The 15,233-nt window shown below is 35.0% G+C and overlaps 1 protein-coding gene across 3 annotated transcripts in view; it reads left to right on the top strand.

Annotated features, from left to right (window-relative positions):
- The first annotated feature begins 757 nt into the window (after positions 1-757).
- LOC104902546 (myosin-1) overlaps positions 758-15,233 on the top strand; it is a 28,687-nt gene continuing 14,211 nt past the window's right edge. Inside the window, exons 1-21 of one of the 3 annotated variants that reach the window (XM_048636268.1) lie at positions 4,435-4,471; positions 4,566-4,615; positions 5,049-5,150; positions 5,236-5,379; positions 5,462-5,612; positions 5,724-5,751; positions 6,580-6,745; positions 6,840-6,903; positions 7,062-7,075; positions 7,157-7,241; positions 8,088-8,188; positions 8,340-8,478; positions 8,911-9,029; positions 9,788-9,940; positions 10,048-10,137; positions 10,533-10,610; positions 10,979-11,137; positions 11,430-11,636; positions 11,953-12,158; positions 12,261-12,396; positions 14,980-15,109. In XM_048636268.1, the coding sequence (XP_048492225.1) occupies positions 4,450-4,471; positions 4,566-4,615; positions 5,049-5,150; positions 5,236-5,379; positions 5,462-5,612; positions 5,724-5,751; positions 6,580-6,745; positions 6,840-6,903; positions 7,062-7,075; positions 7,157-7,241; positions 8,088-8,188; positions 8,340-8,478; positions 8,911-9,029; positions 9,788-9,940; positions 10,048-10,137; positions 10,533-10,610; positions 10,979-11,137; positions 11,430-11,636; positions 11,953-12,158; positions 12,261-12,396; positions 14,980-15,109 (2,344 nt within the window). In that variant the 5' untranslated portion in view covers positions 4,435-4,449. Of the gene's footprint in view, positions 2,184-4,434; positions 4,472-4,565; positions 4,616-5,048; positions 5,151-5,235; positions 5,380-5,461; positions 5,613-5,723; positions 5,752-6,579; positions 6,746-6,839; positions 6,904-7,061; positions 7,076-7,156; positions 7,242-8,087; positions 8,189-8,339; positions 8,479-8,910; positions 9,030-9,787; positions 9,941-10,047; positions 10,138-10,532; positions 10,611-10,978; positions 11,138-11,429; positions 11,637-11,952; positions 12,159-12,260; positions 12,397-14,979; positions 15,110-15,233 lie in introns of those variants that run through there. The other 2 variants (XM_048636270.2, XM_010690349.4) reach the window with 2 other exon arrangements.

The following is a 15,233-nucleotide window of genomic DNA, read 5'->3' as shown; positions in this document are numbered from 1 at the left end:
TTTAAGTTTATTATACAACATTTATATAAATATATTAAAAGACCTTTCTACACAAATCATGTATCCTGCATATAATAAAAATTTAGAAAATACATGATATAAGATTTGATCCAATGGTTTCAAACTTGCATATACTGAGAGTCTTAACCACTAAATCAAGTTATGTTTAATACTTTCTCCGTTCCGTTTTATTTTAAATGAAACGTTTGTATTTTCACGCAACTCAACGCGTTTTTTTAATCATTAATATCTTTAATTTTGCACATGAAAAAAAAATAAAAAGTTATAATTTGATAGTACCCATCGAGAGGAATCTAACAAGATCTCAGTTGACCATATTTTTCTTTATATAATGCCGATAAATTGGAGCCAAATTGACCAATGAATATCGTCATTTCACCCGATGTTTCATTTAAAACAAAACGAAAGAAGTATTATAATCCCAAAATAAAGGATAAATAAATGAAAATTATAATTACTCGAGATGCCTATAATTAGGTCATATGATTTTTTATAAAAAATATAAATATATTAGGTATTTTATCACGAAAAAATTATAAATGATAATTTAAATTTGAGACATCTATATTAGAATTTATGGATTTTTTTTTGAAGAAAGACTTATTTGCCACCCCAAATTTATTAGTTTATACGACAATAAAATGTTGTTTTTTGAAAGAAGTTGACAACAAAATGTATAGTTTATTTAGGAAGAAACAAAAGGGCAGTTACGAGAATATATAACTCCATATTCTTACTCTTACCAGACAGACAGGAGTCAATTTGAATTTTTGATTTATGAGCCGGCATAATTACTCCCACCTCAAAATCTCCAGATTTGAAACCGAAAAACCCAGAATTTCATAATTTTTTTTCCTTTTCAAATTTTAAAAATATAAAAAAAACCCAATTTTTCTTTTGCCATTTTTCTGCATTTCATTTCCACAATTCAGGAGAGAGAAAGAAAGAGAGTGAGATAGAAACAGAGCTTATTGTTATAGCTTGCTCACTCCCACACAAAAACTCTAATTCAATTCTTCAAAGAATAACCCAATTTTCAAGTTACAATCTTTTTAAGTATTCTTTCAAGTTTCTCTACATTTTCAACGATCTACACCTACTTTCACTGTTCCTTTTTGTTTTTGATGTTATTTTTGTTTGTGGGTTGAAGAATTCTTCTGATTTTTGGACACAAAAGCTGTAATTTAGCTGAGAAATCAGGTAAATTTTGAATTGTTGCTGTGTTATCTCCAAGAATTTGGGTATTTTTAACTGTCAGTTTGTCAATTCTGAGATCTACTTTCAATCCTGAGAAGTTATTTACTCAAAAAGGAGTTATCTTTTTGGTGGGTATTTATTCAAAGCCATATTTGGGACTCCAATTTTGTAAGTTCTGCAATCATTTTTTTCATTCAAGTGATTATCCATTTTTGGTAATTGCAAAGAATTATTCTGGGTATTTGAGAATTGGGAGTATAATTTGTGTCTCATTGTTTGTGGCTGCATCTGATTTGGAACTGATATTGGTGGGACAAGTAGTTGTATTGAATATCAAGTGGGTCAATTTGGGGGGTTATACTATATACAATTGTAAGTATTTCTTTAGATATGAATCTTGGCTGAAAAATGTGGGGTTTGATTAAAGGAGATTACTGAAGGATTGAAGAAGGTACCTAGGACCCCTCCTCCCCTATTGTGCTGAACAGATAAGTGATCAAAGTGGGTCCTTCTGCTAAAGTTTGATAGTCCCTTTGCTGAAAAAAGGCAACTTCTTTTTTGAGGAATTATTGATCTTTTAGCATATGGCTCCTGTTGGGACTCAATCTTCCTCAGGATCACGGAATTCGTCGGGGAAGAAGGCGCCCAAAGGTCGGGTGCCACCCTCTTTTAACTCAATTAAGTCGTTGCCAGCCGGAATTAGGTTGATGGAATCATCACCAGCTGCTTCTCAGTCATCTGAGAGGACAGGGCATTCAAATGGGGGTGTTGCTGACTATGGCAACTTAGAAGGGGTTGAATATGTTGCTGGACAAGGGGATCAGGTTAATGATGATTCACCTTATGGAGAAAGGGGTGCGCCAGTGTCAGATGAAGATTCTGATGTTGGTTCTTCGCCTTTGCCTTCGGTCCCATCTATTGCTGAGTCAAAGTGGAATGATACTACTTCTTATGCAAAAAAGAAGGTAGTTGCCTTCTCCTTTCTAGCCTGAATTCTATGATATGTGCATAGTGATCGTTTTCTTTTTTGGGGTTGCATTATCCATCTTGAGTTTCCTAAATCAATTTTAGCTGTTCCTGATACTTTGAAGCTTAGCTTTGGATTCATGCTTTCTGATATTTCACTTTGTAATCATGCCTGTGCTTGAATGCTTTGCTTGGACGTTGTAGTTTGTTGTAGAATTTCCAAATTTATGATCATGATGCTTGTGTGTCCTACAAGCTACAAGTTCTCATTGTTGCATCACCCTCCTTTCCGTGTTAGCTGCAGCAATAGTAGCATAGCTTCTTTGCCTTTGAATGGAGTAGCCACTCTTTTTCATTTATGTTTGGTTTATGTCTCACTTAAGCAGGTTTCATTGATTGTCAGCTCTGACTGCCTCTTTGTTGTTGAGATATTTATTATGTAGTCAAGGTCAGATCTTCCTTCTGTAAGTCGATGTTATTATTGATGTATGGAAAAGTAATTATTCTGGCTACAGCTACATGTCTTATTGAATCAATTTGTCTGAGCCTATATTGCTAGAATTGTGGTTCAAGTATATGAACCTCATTTTTGCAAGTACTGCTGTAAGGATTATCAGTATAAGATAAGCACAAGGCTCATTTACCACCTCATCTAGTCATCGTATGATTTGCAACAATTGTTGTGGCCTTCCTGATAGGTGGATAATTAGTCTACTCGATTCCAAATTACATTCGGTGCTTTCTTTTGAGGAGACTTCAGTGGGCCATCTCTTAAATTTTTAGTGTTCTTTTCTTATTGTTTTGGTGATCCACTTATATCAGGATTATTATTTATTGCATAGTTTCTCCCTTCCTCTAAACTTTGTTGGTTGCTAAGCCAACTTAGACGTTATCATATAGAATTGATGTCTATATTCTCAATCCTAAAATTGTAAACAAGTTCTGATTAGGCATGTGCTTTATTTTATTTTCTTTTGTATGGAACGGAAATATATGTGATCAGTTTCACATAATTCGCAGATCACTCGGGAACGCGGAACGCGTTTAGAAACGGAATTTGGGTTTTAGAGTATTGCTTTTAGGAAGGAGCCCCCTTGTTCGGCGATTTGGCAAAATGAAAACTTTGTTCCCAATCGCCCATTCTAATTCGCAATTCTAAACATAGGCCAATTTTATGACACTGGTTATAGTACTTCTATTGTTTGTTGGTTGAGGTCGAGGATGGCAGTTGGGAAAGAATTTTCTATCTTTCCTACTTATTTGGTTTAGTTCACTGTCTTCCCCTCTTTGCCCCCAGTGTTCTCTTGGTTTTCTCTTGTTTCCTTTCGATGTTAATGAGAGTGTCATTGACATAATTCCTTCCCACCCAAAAACGTGTTTCACGCTCATTCACTGCTGGTATTTTCAATGCATTACCTACTTTTTAAACTGATAGAATTGATATACAACAACAAAGCATCCTATATGTTGTAGCACTTGTGCTGCTTTAATTACTAAATACAATTGTTTGCATGATTTGAGTCAATATGTTGAACTTATGGACATGCTCAACATTTTATGCTTCGCTGTACTAATTTAAATACATCAATGCTTCATGAAACTTTAAGCTGTGTAGGAAACTGCATGGAAACTAGGACAGGATTGCTAAGGTCTAAGCAACAGATATTGTACTGCCTAATTATAGTGTAGTCGCCTGACTTTCATAGCTTTATCATAGGAAAATCAGTAGAGATTTACAATCCAGTTCATTGTATAGGTTTTATGAGGTGCTTCAATTAATTTGGTCCTAATGAATTCCCTTCAACAATCTAAAACGTTCATATGCTATGTAAATCTCACATGTCCCCTTTCTTGAAAGTCGAGATAATTTATTTTCTGAACTTTTTGTGCGACAGATATTATGCTGCATTAGGTAAAATATGGATTCCCTTTCCTCTGAGTATCTGAATTTGATGCTGTGGTGTAAAATTAAATCTTATTGTTAACGAAATACTGTTGAATTATTTCTTCAAGAACAATGTTACTGGTAATATGTAAACTCAGGAGGAATTTCTGAAAAAGATAATTCAAGGAGGCAATTCTCTTTTAACTAGAAGATTCAATTTTGCCTCACACATGTCAATTTGAGATACTGATGAAAAGGAGTGAATTCGTGATTTTATGTAATTTAGTAGTATGGTGGGAGAACTCCCTATCAGATCAAGGATAATGTGGTGATGAAAATAATAATCCCGTCTTCAAGTGAAGATAGAGGTGTGATTTTACATGCCGCTTAATAGTTATACAGGTAAGTAAGTCAATCGCCAATATTTGTCAAATTGCCTCATAAAGCCTAGAAAATTCACCAAATTTGTGATTTTTCATTTAATGTCTAATCATAGGCCACTGGGGTCACCACATTGTAGCTTGGGAAGTATTTCAAGCCACCAAAGTAAATTTTTTTCTGTGAATTATTATTTGTTTTTACACTTGGTTGTCAGCTAGTTCCATCAAGTTATTCTTTCCTTACTGCTGTATAGCATGGTCTGTATGGGAATATATCTGTTCATAGGTATTAAAAGTCTTACTCAGTTTCAATTAACAATTAACTTACAATTATATATCAAGAAGCTTTTTGTTTTTATTTTGTTCATTTCAGTGTATGACGTTTAAATGGTTTTACAGCAATTATATTGCCACTTGTAGCAAACTCAGTTATGAAACATATAGCTATTGGATAAGGTTTAAGAATAAGACATGTTGTTTTTCGTGATGTTATGTGACTTGTGTCTATTCATCTTGAAATGGTAACACGAGTTTCTGGTGTGGAAGCCATCTTAGAAATGATTTTTTTTTTTGCTTACTCTTGGTCTTTGCCCTTTCAGAATGTTCATGCTTGGTACCAACACCCTGATGGGAACTGGGAACTTGGAAAGATTATATCTGCTTCAGCAACAGAAAGTATTATCTGTCTACCTGAAGGAAAGGTAACTAGTGATTCAAATTTGGAGATTCTATCTAATTGTGCTTCTTTAAAGTTGATTAAACTTTTTTCCTGACCTCCAAATTTAGGTTTTAAAGGTGCAAAATGATTGCTTATTACCAGCAAATCCTGATATTCTTGATGGCGTGGATGATTTAATGCAACTAAGTTATTTGAGTGAACCAACAGTTCTCTACAATCTTCGATACAGATATGACAGAGATTTGATTTATGTAAGTGCTTTTCTTTTGGCTGTTGGCAAAGCATTTGTATAGGTGGTCTTTTTCTCACAACTGTTGTTTCAATGTATATTAGACTAAAGCAGGTCCTGTGCTTATTGCTGTCAATCCTTTCAAAAAAGTTCAACTATATGGAAATGAATATATTGAAGCATATCAGCGTAAATCCATTCAGAATCCACATGTATATGCAATTGCAGATACTGCCCTTCGAGAAATGAAAAGAGGTGATTGGCTATGTCCATTTCTTTGTGTAGTAAGATGATTACGATAAACTATGTGTTTCTTTTTGTACATCCTATCACTCTCTTACATTGCCTTCTCTTTTTGGTTGCCAGATGAAGTGAATCAGTCAATTATCATTAGGTGGGTGTTACTATCATAATTTTTTTTCTTAGGACATGAAAGGATGTATTCTGAGATTAGTTTCTGCAATGCAGATAAATTGCTTATTGTTGTACTTCCTTAGTTATGTGATTCTTTGTATTCTGGAGGTCTATCTTGTTGATGCTCGTGTATTCTGTATATGTTGGCAAGCAGGACAATGGATTCTTTTATGGAGCAATAATGTAGATCTGATTTGCCATTTCATGTTTCTGCTTGTCTATTAGGCCTTTTGCTCTGATACATTTTGATAAGATATTGTTCTTTTACATCATTGGATTTGACTAACTACAATACACCAGGCCTAGTACTGGTACATATAGATAACTTAATTATGCTTTCATCCATTGATACTTGTGCCTGTTTGGTCAACTTCATTTGATAAATAACCTGATTTAATTTCCACATGATGTATACCTAGTATTCCCTTTGTTCTTCCTAAGCTAGCGTAATTTCTATTTCATTATTCTCGCTCTTTGCTAAATGCAAGCTCACCTTCTCATCTTTCCCAAGTCCCACAATCTTACATCTCTTGGTTAAATCTCACTCAAATATGCACATGTTAACACTCGTCTGAAGTCAACAACCAGGTAATTAGTGTGATTATAAAAGTTCATTGGTAAGCAGTTGTAGCAGTTTTCGTTTGTCTGCTTATTGAACTGTAAAGCTGAGTTGGAGCCTTTTTCAGTCAAGAGATGATGAAGGGAAATTTTGTACTTGATTTTGAATAATTGAAAGGAAGATGTTCAATAAAATTGGAATATGAGCAGACAGCGTATTGCTGCTGAACCTCTTCATATGTTTATGCAGCGGTGAGAGTGGAGCAGGAAAAACAGAAACAGCAAAGATAGCAATGCAATATTTGGCAGCATTGGGAGGTGGTAGTGGGATAGAGTATGAAATTTTAAAAACTAATCCCATCTTGGAAGCTTTTGGCAATGCAAAGACCTTGAGAAATGACAACTCCAGTCGATTTGTAAGTCAACTTTTTTTGATTGAGTGGCTTCAAGTTTCCCGAAAGTGAGGCATAGTATTGAGAGCATACAATGTCTTCAATTAATGTGGGCCAGGGGAAGCTGATTGAGATCCTCTTCAGTGAAACTGGGAAAATATCTGGGGCCAAGATCCAAACATGTAAGTTTTGAGAATCTGCACATTCCTTCTCTATTTTGTTATTTTCTCAATAATAATTAAGATTGACACATTTATTCACAACTAATCACTTGCTTTTTGTTTTGTTTTCATTTTCCTTCTTTGTGTGATTGCTTGCATAATTTGCTTGGAGGATGCAGTCCTACTTGAAAAGGTTTGATCATCTTCTTCCTCTGTCCTTGATCTTGCTGAACTTATATTTCTCAGTTTTTGATTTGACCTGTTTTGTGAACAGTCCAGGGTGGTGCAATGTGCAGTAGGTGAACGTTCCTACCATATATTCTATCAACTTTGTGCCGGAGCTCCTGCTGCTCTTAGAGGTATATGCACTGTTGTTGTCCTTACATAGTATCCGTGTTCTTCTGTGATTTCCCGTCTATATTTTATGTCTCATCTGTTTTTGTTATATTTCTACAGATCTTTTACTTCTTTTACATTTCTGTGTGAAGTATTCTAGTCTTGCCCATTGGCATAGGAAAATCTTTGATAGAAGTCATAAGTAAGAATATCCTGTTTAGATGTGTAAATCTAGAAGAAATGAATTCTTCCTGGACCCACTTAGGTGGGGTCTACTATGCCATTGATCATAGCCTGAATATTAGGATACTGTCTTTCTAATTTCCCCTTTATAATGTCAAAGTTCTTTTCTCCTGATATTGGAATCTCATCATGATAGCAAACATTCAGATTCAGGCTGTCACCTCGTTGTGCGCTCATATTTCTAGTAAACGTAGCATCTTGAACTCATATCACATGTGTCTAAACTCCATCATTTCATTTTGCAAAAACATAAATTTCAGTGGAATGAAAAAGACTTGTGTGGTTATTTGCAGCTCTGAGAGTTTAGTATATATCGATGAGCTTCTATCGGTTATTTATATGTTTGATTTAATACTATTATCTCCCGTTTACTTTGGGGACTTTCAACTTTTTTTTTTGGTCTTTGCAAAAGTTTAATCTCTTAGTGCGTATTCAAAAACCTTGTTGCAATATTCTGCACAACGAGGTACCTCATAGAGATTGACTGCTTGAAGATCTTCTGATCGATCTCTGTTTTTTCTCTGAGACTTTTGTTACTGATGACTTTGATTTCCTGTTTTGGAAGATGTATTGATGTACCAATCCTATATCATTTTTCTTAATACCTTTGTCCTCCTGATACTCAGAGAAATTGAATTTGAAGAGCGTTGAGGATTATAAATATCTGAGACAGAGCAATTACAGCATTACTGGTGTGGATGATGCTGAACAATTTCGCAATGTTATGGTAGCTGATTTTTTTTCTTTTTCTTTGTACATAAGGTTTTCTGGATTGGTGATTAAAAAAATTGATTCTAAAGAATTTTGGAATTTTGATTTACGTTGATATGTCTCTGGAATTTTCTCATGTTATAGATGTGCATTATTTTCATTTTCAGGAAGCACTGGATGTCGTTCATGTCTCCAAGGATGACCAAGAGAGTGCATTTGCGATGCTCGCTGCCGTCTTGTGGCTAGGAAATGTCTCTTTCACGATCATTGACAATGAAAACCATGTAGAGCCTGTGGCAGATGACGGTAAGTTGTCTGTTCTGTAATGGCAATCATGGCATTTCTTATGATTCTCCTCCAGATATCTGTGATTCTATTTAATAATATTATTTAGTTAGTACTCGTGATAATGAAAAAATAACCCAAACAGAGCATGAAATGAAGCTTGATCATTTGTGCATTTGTACACATCCCATAGCATGTTTTACCTCAATCATGGTAATGCCTTCACTAACCTTATTCACTTTTGGCCAATTGATACCTTTCTATAAGTAATTGTTGGAGAAAGGAAGAGAAAAAAATTAAGAATCAAAGAGAGAGTACTTTTTCTTGTTATGCAAGTGCCTCTTTTTGCATCACCATCGGAAGAAAAATCTTCCTTCTGTTAATTCTAAAATGCCTTTTAAAATGTTTTTGTTTTTGATATAAGTTTGACTTATTTTGTTTTTCCTTTTCCAGCACTTCTTACTGTTGCGAAATTGATCGGTTGCAAAGTTAAGGAGCTCCAGCTTGCTTTGTCTACCAGAAAAATGAGAGTGAGAAATGATGATATCGTTCAGAAGCTAAAGCTATCTCAGGTAACTGATGTGAATCATAAAATTTTATATCAGCACCTATGTATTTTACGAAGCTTCTTCTAAGGCAAGGTAGAATCAGGTGTATACAGTTATACACTTTTGACTATACAGTCAAGCCCTACAATAGGAGTGAAGTTATTTCAGTTTCGGTACTCTTTTTTAAATGCAAAGAATTTTATTAAAAAGTACGCAAGGTCTAATCTTATGAGCTATTCTGATTTAGGCAGTTATTGTACAAATCTTAAGAGCAGCAATCTTTCCAAATTACTTATATATGATTGACTACACTGTATTTCTTTCTGATGGTTATGGTTGAAATCGTTGCACATGGACAGACTTTCAGAATCCTAATATTTTGGTAGCCTAGTTTGTCTCTCATTTGAATTCTGTTGGGCTCCATTTATGGTCTGTAATGCATGCTACAGTCTTTTTAGATTGAATTATCAAAGTATTAACATCGAAAACGTATATGAGCGGAAGCAGGATGATGTTTCTAACAGTTAGGAATATTATTATATTAGGAATAGAGAGGGTCTCACCATGTCACAGGGAGCTAGATGCCAAAATTACGCCTTAGATATATGAGGACATGATGCCTGTCTGGGTTTTTTCTTTTTTGGCATTTGTTGTTAACCAAACAGTTGGCTATGCGATATATCGTGTCTCATGCATTTAAAATCTGGTTGGATAAATACTTTAAACAGTATCAGGGATTATAGAATGAGCATGGGTTGACTTAAGTGTACTTTCTTTTTCAGGCGATTGATACTCGTGATGCATTGGCAAAATCTATCTATTCTTGCTTGTTTGATTGGCTTGTAGAACAAATCAACAAGTCTCTTGGTGTAGGCAAAAGGCACACTGGAAAATCCATCAGCATTCTTGACATATATGGTTTTGAATCATTTGATGTATGCTTTTATTCATGTATTTATTAGGTTTACGTTGTTATATTTGTGTCTTCCAATTCACCTCTTTAACTATCTTCAATATTCATCTTGTGCACCCTTTGTTTCAGAAAAATAGCTTTGAGCAATTCTGCATCAATTATGCGAATGAGAGATTGCAGCAGCACTTCAATCGTCATTTATTCAAATTAGAGCAGGAGGTGAGTTTGTTAGGAAAGTTTGAAATGTCAATATCTGAGACTATAATGCATCCTTATAGAATTGAGATAGATAACATGCCCATGTGTGCTGCTAAACTGCTGATTGTTTTGGAAAGTTTTCCAGCTACAATACTTGCTTAAAGTTTTGTACGTGGATACTTAATTTTTTGGTCGTTTACTTGTGAAAGATTAATGAGGCACCAGTTACAGTGGCTTCATGGGTTGGTTGATTTTGGCTTGCTTCAACGTACTCGTACATAATTCTTCCTTTATTTTCAATGATGACGAGGATAGTAGTGTCAATATCAGACTGACAACAGATTTGATGTACCCTCTACACAGCATTTGAATATTTCTAAACATATATATATGAGATCTTCTTTATTTTTGGTCAGGAATACATCCAGGATGGAATTGATTGGACAAAAGTTGAATTTGAAGACAACCAAGCTTGTCTCAATCTTTTTGAAAAGGTAATATATGGATTTCTGTCATATGTGGTTAGATGACTTAGGGAGCGTCCTCTTCATCTGAATTTCACATAGTTTGATTTTGAATGAACTTATTAGCCTTGAAGTTATCTGAACTTATTCGCCATGAGCTTAACTTATTAGAACTTTATAGCTGTAAAGGGTATCCCTTATTGGCTCTGAACTTAGTGGCCCTGAATTAACGTATTATAAATATATTATCCCTCAACTCAACTTATTTTTCTTAAAATAAAAAATAAGGTGAGGAGAACAAAGCCATAATTTACTGCCTTTAGCAAAATATGATTCCAAATGATATATGCTGCATAAATATACTGGCATAGTGGCAGTTGACTCCTTTCATATTGCAGAAACCACTTGGGTTGCTGTCCTTGCTTGATGAGGAGTCTACTTTTCCAAATGGCACAGACCTAAGTTTTGCTAATAAGCTGAAGCAGCATTTGAAGTCCAACTCATGTTTCAAAGGAGAGCGTGAGAAAGCTTTTACAGTGGCTCATTATGCCGGAGAGGTAATGAACATTGGCATTCTTGTAGTCTCATGTGCTTTCTTTGATCAATTGAGAATGTTGGAGATGATGAATGTCGAAAAGTAGTGCTTTTGTCATCATCATATACTAGTTGTTCGTGATTTTGGTCATCAAGTTTGTGATAAGCGAACTCATTTCTTTCTTTCATATTGATGAGGAATATATTTCCTCCAATATTTGAAGAATAAAAGTGATAAATCGAAGATCATAACTTGTAAACCTACTGCTGATATGTTCAATAATTTTTATGGTGGGACACTGCTACTTGTTTCAGGTTATGTATGACACAACAGGGTTTTTGGAGAAGAACAGAGACCTGATGCATTTAGGCTCTGTTCAGCTTTTGTCTTCTTGTGAGACTTTCCTTCCACAGAAATTTGCTTCAAGTATGCTGGTACAGTCGGAAAAACCTGTTGTTGGCCCCTTATTCAAGTCTGGGGGAGCTGATTCACAAAAGTTGAGTGTTGCCACAAAATTTAAGGTATATGTCCTGTCGTTTGCTTTATATATAAGGTTGGTAATCTGGTTGCAGTATCAAACCGTTCAAGCACTAAGTGGCTTGCTGGTTGTTTATTGCTGTACTTAAGCTCTTGTGCAGTTGCACCTCAAACAATGTTAAAATTTTGCATCTAAGAATTTGTGAAGAAGAAAAAGAGAGATGCTTGGTTATTATTAATAACCTGGAATCTCAAATCTCATTCAATTTCTTTTTTTCACGGCTGGAGGAAATCAAAAGAACTGCAAGTGTAAGCTTCTTCAACTGTTAATCATTCTATTTGCATAAATTGTGTATATAGGGTCAACTATTCCAGCTAATGCAACGCCTAGAAAACACAACACCCCATTTCATCCGATGCATTAAGCCAAACAACTTGCAGTCTCCTGGTATTTATGAACAAGGACTTGTACTGCAACAACTCAGATGCTGTGGTGTTCTTGAAGTAGTTAGAATTTCGAGGTCAGGCTTTCCTACTAGAATGACGCACCAGAAATTTGCGAGAAGGTATGGACCACTTGCTGTTGTTGTCTTCAATCATCATGGAATAGCTCCTCATATATGTCCATATCATTCTCAGTGTTTCTAATTTTCATGTTGTTAAATTAGGTATGGGTTTCTTCTTCTGGATAGCGTCGCGACTCAAGATCCATTGAGTGTTTCAGTTGCTATTCTTCATCAGTTCAATATCCTACCTGATATGTATCAAGTTGGTTACACAAAACTGTTCTTCCGAACAGGACAGGCAAGATTATCTTTTGGTTTGCCTTCATTTATTTTGTTTAATTATTATAACCACTATTATTACTCCTTATGTCCAATAAAGTTGGTCAGATTTTCTTGTTTAGATGCTCTTTAATCTGTCAAGTATCTAATGTTTATTAGAAGAATATGTAGATCTCACAATTTTAGATTGTAATTGGGTTGATATGAAAGAATCTGGGAGGTTTCTTGCGATCATGATGAATGATGTTTGCTTATACATTTTCATACCTTAAACGCAAGCTAATAATAGTAGATGAATGGAGTACTAGATTTTGAGTTAGAGTATGCTCTATTCACCTAGAGGATGAAAACTCTCAGTTTACCTGAGCTTATTCTTACTTGTGAATTGAACTTATACTTGTATGAACTTGTCTAAACTTATGTGAAGTATTATAAGGTGTAGAACTTATCTTTCATAGTTGAAAATATATATAGGGCATTTTTTTGTTTTACCAATTGTCCCCTCCCCTTTATTTTCTTTTTCACTTTTTCAGTGAAGCAGTGGTGTCTTAAATGAGGTTAATGTGAAGTAAGAAAAAGTATGCTGTTCTAGGTGAATGTTCTAATACCCTATCACACATATATAGGCAGTTAGGTACAATAAATTTGTTTGATTCAAAGAACTATTGTTCATTATGATACTTTATCCCTAGAGAGATCTTATGTGCATCAAACGGTCTCACATGAAAGGCTTATGGCTTATCAGCGATACGATTAAATTCAGAACTACATAAAGTGTCTTGAATTCTTTTTTTAAACAAAAATCACCACAAATGGTAAAAATTAACCCAAAATCCGCATAGAAAGGACATCCTTGAGGTTTCTATAAAAAATAGCACCATGTAGCAAGCTTTGTAATTACTAGGGAGCTTGAGACTTGTGGAACATTAGTGATGTTTTCATGATTTCTTGGCCTTGTCCCCATAAATTAGTGTAAGACTATCCTCTTAAAAATTGTTATCACCCTTACCTTCATGTCAAAAGTTAAGCTATCGAAGGCTCAATGTTTATTCTAATCTCACCCTTGCCTTGCAAAGGCTCAAAGCTCCACCGTATCTGCATCACTCCCTATAGTGAAAGGGAGGGAGGGGAGAGATGCATGACATGCATCAGAGATTTTTGCGTGTTACCCTTGTATCTCTTTTTGTGGTGTTCAACCCATCGGGGAAATAAACAAGATTTTATGCATACTAAGTGTTAACACAAGGTAACCTTAATTAGCACCATGAGAAGCTTTTAAATCTACAAGGGGGTTGTTGGACAGAGAGAGATGTAATGGAGGGATTCAAGGAGAAGAGAGAAGTGCAACAGAAAAGCTGCTGGTTTATCGTTTTTTTTTCTGTTGGTCTAATTTTGGGATCAAGGATTATATATTTTCATGAATGAGGTGTGCCTATCAGCCTTGAATCTTGATATAGATCATCGAACCTTCTATTGGAGTTCTCATCTCAGATTTTGAGGGTAGACAGGGAGTAATATATGATTATGCTTAATTGCATATGTATTCTGATCATATATATTTGATTGTGTTTGCTTCGTTATCAAGGCACGTGGTTTTAAAACTAGGACAATACAAGAGACTTTTTGAGTAATGGTCGCAGTCTACTGACTATGTCTTAGTCAACTGTTTTATAACTAGTATTACAAAGGCTAGTAGGTTGGTGATGGGAATTGATTCGGTCTTGAGAATTGTTCAATTTAGGAATGGATGTGACTAACTCTGCTTTATTTGTTTCAGCGGGTTTCCAAATTGAAAGGAGACAAATATTTTTGTAAGTATCCCAACGGATAATAGGCCAATATGTCTTGAATGAGAGCCAGGATATCGATAGGGCGAGATGTCAAAGAAACCCTTCTTTATTTCTTGGTGGGAGACTGAGCAAGTTAGGAAGGTGTTATCATCCTCTCAGATAGAACAAGCTGTATGCAAGAGATGTTACTGCGTCTATCTGGGTAGATGTGAAGCGATTACTATTTTCTGTCATAGAATTGTTTGATTTCAAATTGGTCCGTAACCCAAATTCCTAATTCATTTTATACAGAAAATATGATTACTTCTTTCTATTGGCTTTAAAGATTTCATGATAAAACCTAGTATTCCTTACTTCCTATTACCTTAGATAAGCCATAGTGTTAGCATACTTTCCCTGAAATTTTAGCCAAAATCTTGTGAACCTTCAAGTTGTCTTTGCAACCGAGAGAGGCGTTGTTCAATATGAACATTTGATGGATGTTCCTGTTGTTGGTCAATCAGTAGTTTCTCAAGGTTGAAATGTAGTGCTTGTTCCTCCACAAAATTTCAGGGTTGTTTTAGATAGATGTAAATAATAAATTGTTTGCTATGATTATGAGATATGACAAGAAGCTTAAGGTTCTAGAGGACTTCTCTCTATGATTTCTTCTGTATCTTGGAAAGGAAGGTCTTTGGATAGATATGGTATTTGTTTGCCTGATATTTTTATAAGTAGCTTTACAAAAAATGTGATAATCTTTTACCTCCTTTTTTTAAAAATATGTTGGTGATAGTTTTCCATATTTACGGGGGAGTATATCTTATGCTCAGATTGGAGTGCTTGAAGACACAAGAAATCGTACATTTCATGGCATTCTGCGTGTTCAAAGCTGTTTCAGAGGCTATATAGCTCGGAGCTTTGTGAAAGAAACTAGAAAAGGAATTTGCACACTTCAGTCATGTAAAGTTTCTCCTTCTTGGACCTTTTCTTTGATATTTTGATTCAACAGCATGCTTTCTTGACAATTATCCGCATCAGCATGAAATTGTATATAATATTCATCACATTTTTAGTTCACTAGTTC

Source organism: Beta vulgaris, chromosome 9 (genome assembly GCF_026745355.1).
Source record: "Beta vulgaris subsp. vulgaris cultivar EL10 chromosome 9, EL10.2, whole genome shotgun sequence".
Lineage (NCBI taxonomy): Eukaryota > Viridiplantae > Streptophyta > Magnoliopsida > Caryophyllales > Amaranthaceae > Beta > Beta vulgaris.
This window is presented reverse-complemented; position numbering and strand designations above follow the sequence as displayed.